At 36.6% G+C, this 15,861-nt stretch overlaps 1 protein-coding gene across 3 annotated transcripts in view; it reads right to left on the reverse strand.

The window, feature by feature from the left end:
* Nucleotides 1–15,861, reverse strand: part of diaph2.L (diaphanous related formin 2 L homeolog) — a 774,648-nt gene that overhangs the window by 525,701 nt on the left and 233,086 nt on the right. For all 3 annotated transcript variants that reach the window (XM_041572752.1, XM_041572751.1, XM_018229885.2), the window contains 2 exons: nt 14,253–14,357; nt 1,550–1,861 (listed from right to left, as the gene is read on the reverse strand). In XM_041572752.1, coding sequence (XP_041428686.1) covers nt 1,550–1,861; nt 14,253–14,357 — 417 coding nt within the window. The remainder of the gene's footprint in view (nt 1–1,549; nt 1,862–14,252; nt 14,358–15,861) is intronic.

Consider the following 15,861-nt stretch of genomic DNA (forward strand, 5'->3'; position numbering starts at 1 on the left):
TACATCCAGAGAACAGAAAATAAAGTAATTATCTACAATGATTTTAATGGCCCTATTAAATTACAGAATGTGGTGTATTTTGTTCTGTCGATTTCCTTTCACAAAACCTAACTATCTAGTATAGGCCAGATATATAAATACAGAAACTTTAGAAACTGCATTTTTAGTTAATGTAATGATCAATTTTACTTCTTGTTTTAGGACAAATCCATAAAATACTAATATACTTTAGAGGGAGAAAGTTCTAAAAATTTGAAAATTCTTTTCGATTTTGAATTTTCTATGACATGGGAGTGTACAACAATATCTCAAATTTTCCAATATGTAACCCTTTTTACTAGAGTCTGTTTTGCCAGGTTATACCTAGTGAATTGATAAGATGAAGTTACATCTTCAACATTATTATGTCAGTGACATCATATCCTGTATGCCAAAAAAAACCAAAAGACAAAATTGTGGCATTTTTTCATATTTTATTGTGGGGTTATGATTTAAAGTTGGAACTGTTAAATATATGTTTTTAAAAATTGTTTTTAACCTTTTGAAACTCATGCCACATTTATTTTAATGTGGACTCTAGGAAGTCTAGGACAATAGTATTTATTTTGCTTCTTTGGTAATTTTTAATAACAAGTGGCCAGCAATTTCACCAAAACTCACTAATAAAGACATACTGTATATATGACCTGTATGTACCTGCCATATTTAAATTGATGTAAGATAAGAGTAAGTATGTTAACGAAGTTTCACTAGGAAGAAAGTAATGCTAGTTAAAATTTGCTTAGAAATGTCCACTCTGATGAATTTTCACCGGCGAAACGTTGTATTTTGATAAATATGCGCATTCACTACAAATTAACATCTGACAAAGTTACGCGAAGTTGAGGCTGAAAATCTAGACTAAAAAATACTTTAAATAATGTTGTTTGAAAACTTCAGAGAAAGCTTGAGAAACTAAAGGCCCCCATATACGGGCAGATAAAGCTGCCGACAGACCGAGTCGGCAGCTTATTGGCCCATGTGTGGGGCCATCCGTTGGGTTACCCTGATCAATATCTGGCCCAAAATCGGCCAGATCTCGATCGGGCAGGTTAAAAAACAGCATTGGATTGCGTCCGCATCTATGCGTATGTGCAGTTCCGTGATTCGACCGCCCATATCGGATCCATTATGATCAGATCAGCCCGATTCCACCCACCTCAGTGTGGGCATATGGGGGAGATCAGCTCGTTTGGCGACATTTTATTGATAAATCTGGACATTGGACAAAGGCCTGCAGCCTTTTATTTCCTATTCTATGTTAGTTACCTTTATACTGTAAATATACCTTAACATATACACAGGTCATTAGTGTGTTCATGTACAGTAACAAAATAATTTGTGGTAACAAAAAAATATAAATACTGTAGAACAGACGGTGGTCATGCAACTGCATGATCTTAGAAAAATCCCAATATATATTTATATATATAAAGTATGAAAATGCTATGCACTTATTTATAGGCAGAACTGGGTGCATATTTAATAAAAATATAGAAAGGTACACTACCTTAGACCAGTTGATCCTCTTCATGTTGGTGTCTGGCTTGTAAACCTTCTTGGGCTTCATTCCAAATGGCAACACAACAGGAGGTGGAGATGGTCGCATGCCTCCAAAAGGTGGCGGCGGTGGTGGACCACCAAATAGGGGTGGAGGAGGTGCTGATGGAGGACCCAGACCTGGAGGTGGTGGTGGAGGTGGTATTCCAGGAAGTGGGGGTGGAGGAGGAGGGGGTGCAATGCTTCCAGGTAGAGGTGGGGGTGGTGGTGGCGGAGGCAGAAGCACACCTCCAGGTGCTAGTTGACTAGGAAGTGTAGGCCCCTAAAAAACAAAAATATTAACTATAGATACATTTAATTCATTAGTTATGAGAAGGGGGTACCAATAAATTGCAGATTATAGGAAAACATTTTTGAAAAAATAGAAAAAGTTGTGAGGATGTAAAAATGTAGAACATATTTGCTAGAAATGTATAATTGTCTTTACCGTACCGACAGAGAGTCAACATGGTAGGATTTAGTCAAACTGAAGTTGCATCTAGAAGATCAATATACAGTATCAGCCTGGGTGCAGTCCTAGGTTAATGATGTGTAGCGAAGGATCAAAGTACTGCACTCACACGAGAAGTGATGATGCATTTAAATGTAGGACTGATGTTTCGGCTGCACCGGCAGCCTTTATCAAAGTTATAGTATGTCAAACAAAACCCACTGATAAACTGGGTATGGTGTTTAAAAGATTGTGACGTCACAAGGTGAGTGACATGACCCCCCCCCAGTGTAAATATTAACAACATTGGCAGTTGCAGGAAACCAACAGAACAAAATACACCACATTTTGTAATTTAATAGCAATAACATTTTTAAATTGTTCCACTTTATAGACAATCTGTTATTGCTAATAAATTACCAAACGTGGTGTATTTTGTTCTGTCAATGTCCTGCAACTGCCAATGTTGTTAATATTTACACTGGAGGGTGTCATATCACTCACCTTGTGACGTCAACCCACTGATAACCTGTGTATGGTGTGAAAAAGATTTTGTTTGACTTTCTGAAACTTTGATAAAGTCAGCCAAATCGTCAGTTGCAAGTTTAAAAAAAATCAATGCTTTATTTTATAATATGTATAACCAATGTTTCAGTCCCTATTGGGACCTTGAAAAAGGTGGTGCTTTCCGGATATATATATATATATATATATATATATATATATATATATATATATATATATATATATATATATATATATATATATATATATATATATATATATATCTATACTGTATATAGGTATAACATCTGTTATCCTGAATACTCCGGACCTGGGAGTTTCTGGATAAGGGGGTTATCTGTAATTTGGATCTTCGTGTCTTAAGTGTAATAGGAAATCATATAACCATTAAATAAACCCAATAGGCTGCTTTTGCTTCCAATACTGATTAATCACATCCCAGTTTGGATCAAGTACAAGCTACTGTTTTATTATTATAGAAAAAAAGGAAATCATTATAAAAATTTTGGATTATTTGATTATAATGAAGTCTATGGGAGATGGCCTTTCCCGCAATATGGAGCTTTCTGGATAACGGGTTTCCAGATAACAGATCCCATACTTGTGTGTATATTTATATACCTTTGTCTCTTTCTGCTATCATTGCTACATTTCTGTAGACTCCAAGAGCATTCAAGCTGGACCTTCGGAATCATCAATCCTTTGGCTATAGCCGTAGCTTCATAAATTCTAAAAAAATAATTATGCTTGTCTGTTTAATGAAGACCCTGCTTAATGTGCATTCCAAATTTCTTAAACCAGCACAGAACTGTGTTGAAGTCAGTCATTATTTATTACAAATACACGCTATAAAAAGAAATAATTCTGTTTGCAAAGTGATGCAATTGCACAGAAAATCATTTTCAGGGAGTGGAGATAATGACCCTCTACATACAGTAGATTTGCTCTCATTTTTATATTTGAATTTTCCTGGCAAAGGATATAATTGTAGGAGCCTACATTATCATTACAAATCTGTCATACTCACATTATCCCCAGTGTGGAAAATCCATCTGCTTAAATGAGTTTAGCTGTACAGTCCAAATACCAACTGGAGCCTACAATCGCTCTTGCTTATCTCTCAAGGTGTTTTTTTGTAACTAGGCAAACTTCTATATAAGATTCACAGAATTCTCTCAGATGCTGTAATTTATATGAAATGGGCACATGCATTGAGTTAATGCAACAGTCAGCATATGTTTTACTGAAAGTAGATGATTCTTGAAAGCTGTAGCTATAGGATATAACCTGCTCACAAATAGCCATTTATTCATCTTATTCAGTATGGAATGTCATGCACTGCACAAAGTAACACTCGCTGAATTTGAAAACTTGACATCAGCGATACAGCAGTTCTTCACACAAATGGCAACATCTGAAGTCATTTTCAGTTATTTCCTTACAAGTACAGATGGTGTGGTGTGATAGGTACACATTGCATTGGAGTATTAATTCTCGCCCATGAAAGGGACTCCACAATGGCTATTTCTGGCCTTCAGGGAATATACTAAATCTGTCTAGGCAATGAGCAACTAGCAGGTTTTCTTTTCTTTCACTTATCCCTTGCTCTAGCAAAATTTAGGATTTAAACAGAGCTGCCTCTTAAAAGTGAAGGTCCAAAGGCATGTCTGATTGCAGTTAACAAAAGTATTACAAAGTTTATACTGCTCAGTCTCTGTTAAAGGGGAACTCCGGCTTCCGAACCAAAATTTGATAAAGATTCCCACATAACACAGAAACCCCTAAAACAAAAACCCATCACAGTTACCTATTTCTTCAAAAAGTATGAATAAATGCCATTTTCTATGCTGAAATCCAGCTGTTTAACAGTTCTTCTCTTTCTGGATCATTTGAAATCCTGGCAGGGAAGGAGGGACTAAATACTGATGTTACAAATTGTAACAACTTCTCCACAGCTTACAGACAGCATGCAGGAACTACATAACCCACAATGCCGTTCACTGTAGTGTTCAGTTCCTTATTGAAATCATGTGTGCAGAGAATTGTGGGGTTTGGAGGATGAAGGCTGAGGACAGCTGGCTGTTGATATGAAGTAGCAGTAGTCAGCTAGTTCAGCAAAGTAGTCAGAAAGATCAGCAGGAGAGCAGGGGGCTAGGCTTAGGGAACTGTCAGAAACCATTAAAAATCATGAAAAATCTGCATATTTTTTAATTGATGTATATTGCAAAGTTGCTTGAAATTATGTTCACTTTTCAAAAAGCTTAAGTTATGTTTGTGTGGAGTTCCCCTTTAAACAAATTTCCCTCTCTTGAAAATGATGTGCCATGTGTACCATGTAACTTGTAAATTCATGAAGTCTATTATTATTTGCTTGTCTAGTTTTAATTTTCTCTCTATAGCAATGATGTGTCCCTAGCATGCTTTGTTTTTTTCCAAAACAGCGTGCATGTGCCAAATGATAACTGGACATTATTAAGTAAAGGCAGATTCAAAGCAATATTTTGCCACCCATCCAAGTTGCTTCTTAAGTTGAACAGTGAAGCATTTGGCCCCAAAATGAGAGGAGTTTGTCAATGTTTATTGAAATTGCATACGAATTAGGGAATCATGGGGCCATTATACCCCTGGGCCCCCTGCAGCTGCAGGGTCTGCTTCTTCTTTAGTTATACCCCTGCACCCCCCCCTACCAAGTGCAGCACTCAAATATATGGGCTGCTAGGCCATGGTTGCTGTTGAAGTAATAATGAACTCTGGGAAACAAAGCAAAAAGAAAAGAATTATAACATACTTAATGTTTTCATTAGGTATATGCAATGGGTAAATGAAAATCCAGGCTCTTTGAAAGGTAATTTGTCTCCTACCCTGAGAGGGGGCTGGGTAATGTCCAGTCATAAAACAGGTCCACATAACCATTCTGTCAATGTGAAAATATCTGTGCAATATCTAGCATGCCTATTTAAACACGATTTTACTGTTTGTTTCATGCCTTCTTGTAAAGAATTTTACAGCTTCAATCCAGCGTCCTCACTGATGCTAGCAATAAAGATGCTGAAGAGATATATAAATTCTTGTGCAGTCATTCATGCACATGTCATGTTTAGTGAGCATATCCAAAGTGATACATCCAAACAGGAGCAAAACAATGGAGTCTTTTTCATAAATGATTATTGCATTTGTAATGAGGCAGTAATAGTACGCAACAATTTGGAGGGAGCAGACATCTATTTTTGGCTGCAGGGACAAAATTATTAAGTATATCTATAAATTTTAGCATGTGCGTGTATCTGTTCTTTTCGGCAGCTTACATCCAGAGTAATGATGACTAAACAGGCAGTCACTATTAAATATGTTCTTTATCAGTGAACCCTACTTTGATCATGCTGGAAAACTTACCATTTGTATGGTACAACTGTTTATATATATATATATATATATATATATATATATATATATATATATATATATATATATATATATATATATATATATATATATAGATAATAGATAGATAGATAGATAGATAGATAGATAGATAGATAGATAGCAGAGTACGTCACCTGTAAATCAGTAACAGCAGTGCTTTTCATAAATACATGTCATACCAGCAAATATTGTTTAAGGGCATTAGTAGTCTCTAAAATAATTTTTGCCACATTGCCATGATAGCTACCAATGGATTATTTTAATGTGTCTCACTATTTGAGCCTCTGACTTATACAGTACATATGGACACGGGAAGAGCATTTTGGTGAAAATATAGGATCTTGTGAGATTTAGCAACACATTAATGTGCCTATATTGTACTCATTTGGCCTCCTGGTGGTGGGTGTTGGATGTCAAGCCCTCTTAGAAATACATCCTTTGGTCAGGGCCTCCCTTAACTTGTAACAAGGTAATACAAGTAGATGAAGATTAGTTTATCTAGTATTCATACTAAGAACCAAGAATAGTGCCCTAATTGGGCTTCTAGAGGGTGTATCTAGAAGAGTCAATGGCCATTCTTCTCCAGATCTCACCCTAGCTTCATGCGGAGACTCCCCTGCCAAAGTTCAAGGGTCATCTAGGGGCCCAGCCCAACAGTTTATGGACCTTTGCTCTTTGGCAACATATTTCTATGACTATAAAGAAAGGTACTAGCTCCTGCAACCTCATGAGCATCAATAAGAAGTATGAACAGAAAGGATTTTCTATGCAGACAGACTGCCTAGGAAGCAATAAATCCATTGTTGAAACAGTGAAAGAGCTAAAAGCTCCTACATTTAGCAATGATCACAGTGACCTATGCGACCAATATGTCCAAACCATCAGTTCATTTTTTCACTGATATCTGCAGCTCAGTGGGAAAAGTCCAAACTATTTATCCATTTACTGATTTACCAGTGGAGCAATGAAACAGCAAACACACCCTGATCAAAGGAAAGTCAATGCCTTTTATAATCATAAACATTATTTTTTTTTTTTGCAATTATATGTTAAAATTCAGCATTTGTCCTGGTCTGTAAACTGTGCTTTTAAATTCATGCTCTCACTTAGGTGGAAAAAAAATATCTCCATCTATTTTGCATCAGGCTAGGAATAATATTTAAATATAGCATTATTAATGTTCTAAGGCAATGACATACAAAGTTCCAGGTTCTACCCGAAGGTTTAGCAAAAGTAGATCAAATACTTTAGCACTTGTTTTTGTATGGGTTGTGAAATCTACTGAATATGACTACCATGAATACCTAATGAGCTATTAAATAAATAATATGTATGTATTATTTAAATATTATGGTAATGTTCTTTTGCAAGAAGCTTCCCGGCAATACAGCATGCAGGAATTGGAGTAATCAATAGAAATATGCTGTTTATTAGTTCTTTACCTCCATGGTCAGTTTTGGAGGCTTTATTGTTTGCTTTACTGAGGTCTCTAAAGCAGATAACAGCACTAAAACACTTCTTAATTCCTTAGCAGTTTTAGAAAACTTTATTGACGTCAGTATGGTCAGCTAGAAATTGTGATGAGCTACAAATTATGGACATTGATTCCTAGTGTCATGGGTCAGAAAGGGGTCTGTCTGGTTTTGAAAGCAACATTCCTTATGCTTTGCTATTGTCCACTTATAACCTGATCCCTGTTTCTTAAATGTTGAACACATTATGCCCTCAAGTGGAGAGTAACCTTTATATGAAAAATCAAGTTAATGAAGAAAGAAGTTAATATCAAAAATGCATGTGTCGAGTTTAAAGTATCCAATATTCATGTAAATAGTGTAAAATTATACTCTTGTATTGCATTATTGGAAATCAAAATGGAAGGCTATTATGCCAGGCACAAGTGTCAAGTCACGATGTCAGGAACATATTGGATTTTAAATCTAACAATTAATGGATGCACTGCATAAGCAGTAATGAGATGCAAGGTGAACTAGTTTAACTTCAAAGGCAAAGCCATAAAGGGGTTTACCCACAAGAAACTTTAGGAATAGCTACATGCAGCATAAAATGTACTAAAAGATTTGTTTGTGAGCAGAGGATTTTTCCAACAGGGGCAGGAGTAAAAAAATTAACTTTTAGCATATCCCTCCAGCTAACACTAAAGGGGGATTTACACAATGAATGTACAAAGCTTTCTTCATGCTTTAACTCTTCATACTTTACATTGCTGCCATTGGGTGGGGGAACAAGGCATACTTAAAGGGATCCTGTCATCGGAAAACATGGTTTTTTTTCAAAACACATCAGTTAATAGTGCTGCTCCAGCAGAATTCTGCACTGAAATCTATTTCTCAAAAGAGCAAACAGATTTTTTTATATTCAATTTTGAAATCTGACATGGGGCTAGACATTTTGTCAATTTCCCAGCTGCCCCTGGTCATGTGACTGGTGCCTGCACTTTAGGAGAGAAATGCTTTCTGGCAGGCTGCTGTTTTTCCTTCTCAATGTAACTGAATGTGTCTCAGTGGGACATGGGTTTTTACTATTGAGTGTTGTTCTTAGCTCTACCAGGCAGCTGTTACCTTCTGTTAGGGAGCTGCTATCTGGTTACCTTCCCATTGTTCTTTTGTTTGGCTGCTGGGGGGGAAAAGGGAGGGGATGATATAACTCCAACTTGCAGTACAGCAGTAAAGAGTGATTGAAGTTTATCAGAGCACAAGTCACATGACTTGGGGCAGCTGGGAAATTGACAATATGTCTAGCCCCATGTCAGATTTCAAAATTGGATATAAAAAAATCTGTTTGCTCTTTTGAGAAATAGATTTCAGTGCAGAATTCTGCTGGAGCAGCGCTATTAAATGATTCATTTTGACAGTATCCCTTTAAGTCAGGGTTGCAAAAGGAATGGGCAGTAGGGTCCACACCTGATTTGATTTTGGTTAGCTATAGTATGCATAAAGGTTGTGATGTTTAAAAGGAAAGTCTTTTTGTGCTTATTTTTAGATTAGGCATATACTTTCCCTTTAAATGTCCTACATATTTTGTGATATAACATATGCTCTTGTATCTATCGTAGTAAAGAATTTTTAGACCATATAGTTTAATTGGTTTTCCATTAATTAAAAGTTTTAGTCATAAGTAAATAGTCTAGGCCAAAATCTTGCTGAAGTATTGTTTTGCATTAATGGGGCTGCTGGTCCTGGAGAACCTTTTATTTGTAGTGTATCTTTAAGGTGGTTATTTATAATTATAAGTTTGTATACTAAAAACTCAAAAAATTATATTTTTTTTACTAGAAAATTCAAATCTTTAGTGGAAAAAAGATCAAAAGTTTCGAGATTTATTATACCCAGAGGCTGCAAAAGGTCAGAATCTGAAAATCCGCCATCTCAAACCTGCCGAGCTTGTATATACAGTAAGTCAGTGGGAGAGGTCCATATCCTATTTGGAAGTTTCTGTGGTCTGCACTGGCATTAGCCCGTAAATCCGTCTGTTTCTGGCTTTTTGGGTAAAAATCCAAAAAATTAGGGCTTTTCGCTCGAATCAAGTTTTCCCCCAATTTGATTAAATTGTGCTTTTTTTTTTTTTTTTACAATAAATACGGTCAAATCGTAGATTCTAGTTGGACCTTTTTATTTTAAAAAATCAGATAAATTCAGATTATATATTATATAACTCCTTAAGACTCCATACTAGCAACATTGTGAAAGGTACTGTATATGCCTCCTTTAAAAATGTAATTGTAGACAGTGCTGTCCAACTTCTGTGGGCAGGAATTTTTCTGGCCTATGTGTTTGAGGGCCCATGATGGAAACCAGGGCTGACGACTCATAGTTGTTTAAACCATGCTCCCTATTATTACAAAAACTTTTAAGACCATACCCACGTAAATGGTGGTAGCACACTCAAAAACAAAAAAACATATGGCTGGGGCTTTGTGCAGGAATATCACCTATCACTTATATGTGAAAAAAAGTTCATCATATTAAAATATACCACCAAATCCATATGACTCCTCCACCCCTGTGGATAACACAGAAACCCCCATCACATAATTAAACCCCTAAAACAATCCCCCACCAGGCTCACCTCCAACAGGCAACTTACTGCAGGCAGAATATGGTACACGAAGGCATCAACTGATACCTTTTAAAGCTTACATAAAGTACTCATTTACAATAGCCAGATGTGGGGGCTGCACAAGGTAGAACCACAGGTTGGATACAGCCCTAGGGCCACCAGTACTAATTGTAGCCATTTATCTCCAGATCTTTTCAGTGCAAGAAATACATGCATGCACAACTCGAACCAGCTTAAATGGCACTTGAATTAAAATATATCATTTAAATTTAGACTTTCATCTATTATATTCAGTTGGGTATAATGCAATAGCTCGAATCACTATTTGTATTTATTATAAACCGCGTGACAAGAGATAATAAATATTACTAGACTGCATTGCAGGGAAAATTGCTCTTGGAATAAGACAGATAGTTTTATCATGTTGTGTGAATAATAAGCCCATCTTATAAATGTTCTTTTTCATCTGTGCATTTATAAGCACGTATTACTATTCTAGCTTGTGCCTCATCCTCTTGCAAGTAACATTAAAGTAAACACATATATATGCATGCTATATTCTTTCACAACATCGGTAACAACATTAAAGCTAATCTGAAAATACATCATGCTTATTTAAAGTGAATTTTGTATTATAATCTACGGACAGTTAAACGGAATAAACACAATAGCATTTTTCTTTTTATTTGGGGGGCTACGGAAGAGGAATAAAGGAAGAAAAGACTTGTGTATACAAGGATTTTTATTTCATTTTGTCTACTACAGGTATGGGATCTGTAATCCGAAAACCTGAAAACTCCTAATTATAGAATGGCCATCTCCCATAGACTCCATTTTATTCATACAATCCAAATGTATAAAAATGATTGCCTTTTTCTCTGTAATGATAAAACGGTACTTTGTACGTAATCCAAACTAAAATATAATCCTTGATGGAGGCAGAACCAGACTATTGGGTTTATTTAATGTTTACATGATTTTCTAGTAGACTTATGGTATGAAGATCCAATTATGGACAGATACATTATCCGGAAAACCCCATGTCCCAAGCATTCTGGATAACAGGTCCCATACCGTGCTACAAAATTCACAAAACAGATAAAAAGATTTCATTAAATTCTAGTGGACGACGACCCTTATCATACATTAACCCTTGATACTATGCTGGAAATTGCTGATAGATGTCATCCAGCAACATTTTGGTGGAGCAATGCTGCTAGGGAAAGTATATATCCCTTTAATAAAAAAATTTAACACAGTATGTAGACTTCACTTTTTTTAAATTGAAACAAATTGTAAAAGCAGTCTGTCTCTTCTATGTTCCTCATTCTTATTCCACAGATACTATACCCACTTACTTAGTGCCACTTCAGAGGAGGCTTTTTAATTACATACAAGTGATCCAAAACAGAAGTGGATTATGTGATTCCGACATCCTTATCCGATGCAATAATTAAAATGAAAGCACAGTAAATAAAGTGCAAGTTAATTAACTTCTTAATAAAGAGGTGTTTTGAAACTTTTTCTTCCGTGAGGTTGAGACTGACAGTGGGAAAGTGTAAGTAAGTGAAATTTCTACATGGACGGTATCTTCAGCCTTAATCCTTTCACTCAATGTCCCATTAAAAAGTAAATAAGAATAATGAACTAGATACACGACTTTCAGTTTGAGACCCGTTACTGTAGTATATCCCCACCAAAGTATAAATGTCTTATGCAGTGTTTTTCAATACTAACATGGAAATCTGAGTGCAAATTGATGGTTGGACTGACAAAACAAGCAGATTTCCAACTGCATGAGGGATTGTGTAAATAGCCCCAGGCTTCTGCATTTCTAAAGTGCAAAAAATGGCCAATCGTGGCCTTTTTTCCACTTACTTTGCACACTGAGTGGGACATTGTAAATGTATCCTATACACTGTTAGGGATGTAGCGAACTGTTCGCCGGCGAACTAGTTCGCGCGAACTTCGACTGTTCGCGTCCGCCGCAAGTTCGCGAACGTCGCGCGACGTTCGCCAATAGGCGTTCGCGTCAAAATCGGTCGCCCATTCGACCATTCGATCGCTAAAATCGAACGATTTTCGTTCGATTCGAACGAAAATCGTTCGATCGAACGATTAAAATCCTTCGATCGTTCGAATCGAACGATTTTCGGATGATCGAAGTTCGCGAACAGTTCGCGAACAGTTCGCAAATTATGCCGGTGTTCGCGAACGGCGTTCGCGAACACATCGGCGGCGGTTCGCTACATCCCTATACACTGTGACCACATTACTGGCAGAACTACATTCTCTATATATTACTGCTCTTTTCTAAGGATCACCTAAATGCTTGTTAAATGCAAAATACATTTTGTAACCACGCAGCAAGTATGTTTTCATACATTCAGCATTTTTTTGGTCAAGGGGCTGAATCATGAATCCTCATTACTGAAAACAGTTCTATTTAGGATCAGATTCATTGTCTGTCTGTAGTAATGATTCCCCGAAACAATGAGAAAAGACATTCATCAGAGGCGAGACACTGTGCCAGCAATTTGTCTGTAACAATATATATATTCACTTGATCTTATGTCCACACTGTTCTGGTGCATATGGACTAGACAGAGAATTCTTTAAATGGCATCATAACTTTTAAGAATCTATCATCTATCTATGTATCATCTATGTATCTATTTGTCAGTCTGTCTATCTCCACACCGTCATCACTATCTTCTAGCTATCATCTATGATATTTCTTTCTATCAATCATCCATCTATTTTCTGGCTATCGTTTATATCTATCTCTCTGTCTATCCCTATCTATATCCATCAATCAATATGACTAGTCTGAGGATTACGTTTATCTATCAATACTATAAAATCCCCATGCACTGCCTGTTGAAGCATTGTATTAACTTATTTTGCTGTAGCTTTAAAGGTTCAAGTTTCATGCCTCAGTCAGAGGCTTGTGCATATTTAAATGTTGATGGCTCCATAAAGTCCTGCTTGACTGTCATTAAGAACTAATGCATTCCTTATTATAGTAATGCAATTTAGAAAAGCAGTTCTTGATTATTCACAAGTTGTAGGCTTATATTACAAAGCCTGCAATCTTCCATTTATGTATTATGGGAGCATTTTCATTTCTAAACACCAAGATCTCTTCCCTTGCAAGCAGGGAATAACTTGTTACTCCTGTATTAAAAAATATTGTTTTTTTCCAGTGGCGTAACTACCGGGGGAGCAGGGGGTGCAGTTGGACCAGGGCCCACACCCCCTCAGGGCCCCCCGGCAGCTTACACGCCACTGTCTTCTACGCCACTGTCTTCTACGGAGTTCTGGCCATGCGGAGGGGGGCCTGGCTGCACGTCCCGCGCCAGGGCACGCCCCCCTCTAGTTACGTTACTGGTTTCTTCAATACAGCTGTCCCACTTTGCACCATCCACCCCCCTTTTCTATAGTTCAGGAACATATGGTCATTCCATGAAGTAGGGTGCAAAGCAGTTCATGGTGAGGAATTATGGGTGGAGATGAAGGGCTGACAGAAAATACATTCAACAGAAGATAATAATATCAGATAGGACGGGAAAGTGAAAATCACATGTACTGTGCATGAGCTAAAAAGAAGAAAAGTAAAATAAACATAGTTTTTTAAAATCTGATATCTTACAAATTATAAATCAGAGGGTGTGGTTTGAAGAAAAGCGTATGCTTATATTATTAGAATGCCCTTAAAGCGTACTCATTAGATAAAGCTTATATTGCACTACTTTTTTTTTATATTACTTTTTTAACAAGCAGAGCAGGCCTAATATACCTGGCATGTGGGGCTGTACCTGTTTTCCTATTAAATTTAAAGGTGGACTGTGTCTCCCAAATCCATCAATAATATTTTATTAGTGAGTACAGTTCAATTAAAAGTGCTAAAATCAAACAGTGCCTATTGGGAACATGCTGACATAACTTAGAAGTGTTCAAACATTGGCAGAACCAGGAGAATAAAGAAAAAAGAACAGAGCTTTGTACAGTTTTGAGACAAAAGAAAGAGAAAGTGTACAAAGAGTTCCCAGGTGCAAATCTCACGAAGTTTGCATACTTTATCTTCATATAAGGGTTAAACATCACAAGGATTCTTGCAAAACTGGTGCCTCAAGTGCAACATACTAATTTTTTTGTTGAATTTTCTCGACATAAAGTCTATATTTTGCTTTATTACCTGCGTCTTTAGCTGCTGGATTTCCGTCTCAAGCTCTTTGATTTTCTCCTCTCGTTTCTGAAGCTCGGCCTGTGCCTCCTGTCGAGCTGTGAACTCTTCATCAAACTGCAGGGATCAGAGCAGAAAGGCATCATTTCCAATAGACTCCACACTTATTGCTTCAAAAGAGCTTTAAATGGGACTGCTTTGAAAAGGTTTGGTGAATTTAATCCAGACAACCCAAAACACACCAAAAGATTGATTTCTCCATTTTTATGTATATAGGTTCCAAGAACAAAGTGCAGGGGGTTTTGGGCCCAAGAGAGGGTGTGGAGCCCCAGGCCCCAGTCTAACCCTTTAGCTGTTTCATTTTAAATGTGAATGTGTGCAAGGTATAAAAATCAATTGCATCTCCTTCCTGATAGCAACCATATAGATCTAAATAGCTACAATGACAACATGTGTTAAGCATAGCCTATTATATGTCCTTAGACATTTACAGTGTAAATGTACCATATTTCATGGAGGCATTCATCTTCCAGCACCCCAACTGGTCATCAGAAATAATGTGCTGTTCGAAGGTCATCATTGAAGTCAATGCAAACAATTCAAAATAAAGAAGGTGTATATGTATAAAGGTAGACATGTAATGCAGTAATGTTCTGTGGGTACACTAAGCTCTATTCATCCTTTATATATACTGTATATATCCTTTATACTCTGAGAATAAATGAAAAAGAATCCTATGTATAAGAAAGGATATATTTTCCCTTCAGCACTTATCCCTGCCACATTAATAAAGATAACATTCACTCTGTTGGGTTGTTTATTGAGCTGCTTTTGTTTTAAGTGCTTGGAATTGAATTAGAAATGTTTCTCTATTTATAAATTGTACATTCTCAAGAGAAGGTATACTTAAAAGTAAGAGGGACTTTTAGGTGTGCCTTTGCAGGAGTCCAACACAGCACAGCAGTTCTCTCTATTTACTATTATTGCCCTGGAGCTTTATTGCACAGCTGAGCAATTTAGATGGGGGCAACTAATTCACTAGGTTAATTCATTTTAAAGCTCTGCATTGTTTGGCATCTGCAAACATTTGGTAAAAGATATGAGAAAATATTGCTTTGAATTTAAAAATGAAAAATGGTTAATTTAGAAAATGTCCCATATTAGATCTGAGCAACATACTAAGATTTGAAGGGATTTGAGTTAACTTTTAGTATGATGTATTTAACTTTTTATTATTTGTGGCTTTTGGCTTATTTAGCTTTATATTCAGCAGCTCTCCAGTTTGCAGTTTCATCAATCTGCTTGCTAGGGTCCAAGTTACCCTAGCAACCATGCATTGAATTGAATAAGAGACTGGAATGTGAATAGGAGAGGACCCAATTGAAAATATATGTAATAAAAAGTAGCAATAACTATAAATGTGTAGCCTTACAGAGCAATTGTTTTTAGATGAGGTCAGTGACCCCCATTTGAAAGCTGGAAACAGTCAGAAGAAGAAGGCAAATAATTAAAAAAACAATAAAAAAAGAAATAATGAAGACTAATTGAATAACAGTTGTGTAGAAGTGGCCATTCTATTACATACTAAAAGTTAACTTAAAGGTGAACCATCCCTTTTATA

Source organism: Xenopus laevis, chromosome 8L (genome assembly GCF_017654675.1).
Source record: "Xenopus laevis strain J_2021 chromosome 8L, Xenopus_laevis_v10.1, whole genome shotgun sequence".
NCBI lineage: Eukaryota > Metazoa > Chordata > Amphibia > Anura > Pipidae > Xenopus > Xenopus laevis.